The sequence below is a fragment of the Triticum dicoccoides genome, unplaced genomic scaffold (genome assembly GCF_002162155.2).
Source record: "Triticum dicoccoides isolate Atlit2015 ecotype Zavitan unplaced genomic scaffold, WEW_v2.0 scaffold191367, whole genome shotgun sequence".
Taxonomy (NCBI): Eukaryota; Viridiplantae; Streptophyta; class Magnoliopsida; order Poales; family Poaceae; genus Triticum; species Triticum dicoccoides.
The window spans coordinates 1-2396 of record NW_021230429.1 but is presented as its reverse complement, the minus strand read 5'-3'; the positions used below and the strand labels follow the sequence as shown (position 1 = coordinate 2396).

Genomic DNA, 2396 nt, shown 5'->3' with positions numbered 1-2396 from the left:
TATTTTTCACATCAGATTTTCCACAGCAGATTTTTCACAGCTGCTTTTAGAAATCCATGGCCGAACCAAACAGGGCCTAAGCGTGAGTATAGAATAGCTTATTCTACACCCCCTAGTAATGGTACATATAAAATCTAGTAAAACGGTGTACACAATGTAGTAATTCGGAAAATATTTTTTTATCTCCCAAGTTTGTAATTTACAACATTTTTACGAAAATGTCTATATTTTACATAGTGTGTTACTATATTTTGTGTTACTAGATATATCATAAGCAATCAGAGAAAGATAGCAAGGAATTAATCATGCATACCTTGTAATCTTTTAGTCCGAACATAGAGGTTCTCCCCTCCTTGAGTGTGGTTCTCCATGTCGATCAAATCTCCCATCCATACCAGGCATCTTGTGTCATCCCCATCAATATCCATGTTGCTCATCTTGGAATAAGCATATGCCACACAGGAGCAATTGCTTCTGCATTCCTCCGTGCACTCATCAAAGCTTCTGCTCGGGACATGTATGAACTTGTCAGGGACCTTCATGCCTGGAAAGACCAAGAAACCGTCTCCATGGGTGCACCTCTGCACCTCCTTCTGGCGGCATCCATGTGAGAAGCCATCGGCGATCCATCCTTCACCATCCCTCGGCTCAAAACCTTCAAGGCACTTGCAAACTGGGACAACTTCTGTATTGTCGCAGTAACCATAAAGACCACAGTAGCCGTACATATTGCACTCATGTTGAGGCTCTGCATACAGGGCTCTCCATGCAGACATGTTGCTCTCCCAGATCAGTAGATTTACCTTGCCCAAGTAGTCAATCTCCATCCTGACCAGCAGGACGAAGTAGCCAATCGGCATGATGAAGGACATGTACACCTCGTCACCGGCGTGATGTAAGGCCATATAAATGGTAGACTCGTTGAATCCACCAACATAGAGGTAATTTGTCCACACCGGGCTTCGCCGGTGTGGCCTCGAGCCATTCCAGACGAAGCACTGGAGGAGGCTGCTAGGGTCTGCGCCGTAGGAGAACTCACCGGGGGATGGGTCATGTAGGCCTTTCCAGGAGACGAGGTGCTGCAGTGGAAGCGTGTTGTGGCTGAGCCTGAGGTTCATGCCGGGTAGGAGAGTGTCGGTAGGGTGGTCGAAGCTTTGCCATAGGATGGTACTATCAGTTAATGATCTAAGGATGAAGTTGCCAGTGTTGTCCAACACTGCTTCCACCGAGATGGAGTTGATGTTGATGCTGTTGTACGTTGTCCAGAAGACACGACCATTGTTATCAGACAAGACTATGTCGGAGCTGCCGGTGACGGCAAGATTTGCAGAGGAAAGGTTAGTGGTGATCGGCGCCGCACGGTTAGAAACCCATACCACCGTGCGCTCCGGGATGTCGTTGTACCATATGCCAACATAGTGATGGTTCTTAGTGGAGTTGTACGGGGAGAAGAATCCCAGGGCAAACACCCCATCTTGAGAGACGAGGACACTGCCAGGGGAGAGCGGCTTGCCAGCGACAAGCCGATTATCGGATGAGCAAATAGGCACCGAACTGAATGGCCAAGAAAGAAGCAAAAGAATAGCGTACACAGGAAGGGGAGAATACATTGGCATTCTTGGCCTTCTGCTTGCTTGCAGGATCATGGTGGAGTACAATATCTTTGAGGCGCTTGCAATGAGAATGAGTATGGGGTCACCCGACTAGGGAATATATACACAGTGTATAGAACCAATCAGAGCGCCATGCTGCCTTGGATTGGATACTTGGACCCCAGAGGAATGAAAGAGTGGTTGAGTTGTTCTAAATTTGTTCCGGAAGTTAGGCACCAGCGGTCAGGTCTGTTGAGATTGAAAAGGACATGAGGCGGAAAAAATATGTGCTTCTTAAATGGCGGCTAAGAAATCTAATACCTCACGTCTCGTCCTATGCTAGACCAGATCAACAACATGGTCATTCACTCGTACATCCAAAGTTCTAGAGCCCTTGCCCTTGCCTTTCTTCTTGCTATTGCCTTTCAACAACATGGCCTTTCTTCTTGCTCTTGCCTTCCATGCAAAAGCTACAGATCTGCAAAGAAGTCCGGCGCGAATCCGTTCAATCTCTTGCCCTTGCCTTTCTTCTTGCTCCTCGACCCTGTCCAACAGGACCGCACAAGCAAGGGTAACCATGAGAAACTCTGATGATGCGGTAGTAGCAACAGAGGCATCGGTTGCTTTGATACAAGGCAGGCAGTATGTAGTAGTGTGCTAGTACAAGTACCATGCAACATGTTGAATATCTATTTTGCGGGCGTGCATGTTGCATTACTTGTGCCGGTCGACAAAAAATTTGAAATTTGGTACTCCTATTTTTGAATTCGTATAAACTAGCACAAATGCTCGTGCGTTGCTACA

At 47.0% G+C, this 2396-nt stretch overlaps 1 protein-coding gene across 1 annotated transcript; it reads right to left on the bottom strand.

The window, feature by feature from the left end:
• Positions 1-313: 313 nt before the first annotated feature.
• Positions 314-1647, bottom strand: LOC119344897 (S-locus-specific glycoprotein S13-like; the record flags this gene model as incomplete). The annotated part of the gene is made up of 1 exon (XM_037615189.1): positions 314-1647. A coding segment is annotated over exon 1 (1333 nt), but the record flags the coding sequence as incomplete, so codon positions are not given.
• Positions 1648-2396: the final 749 nt, after the last annotated feature.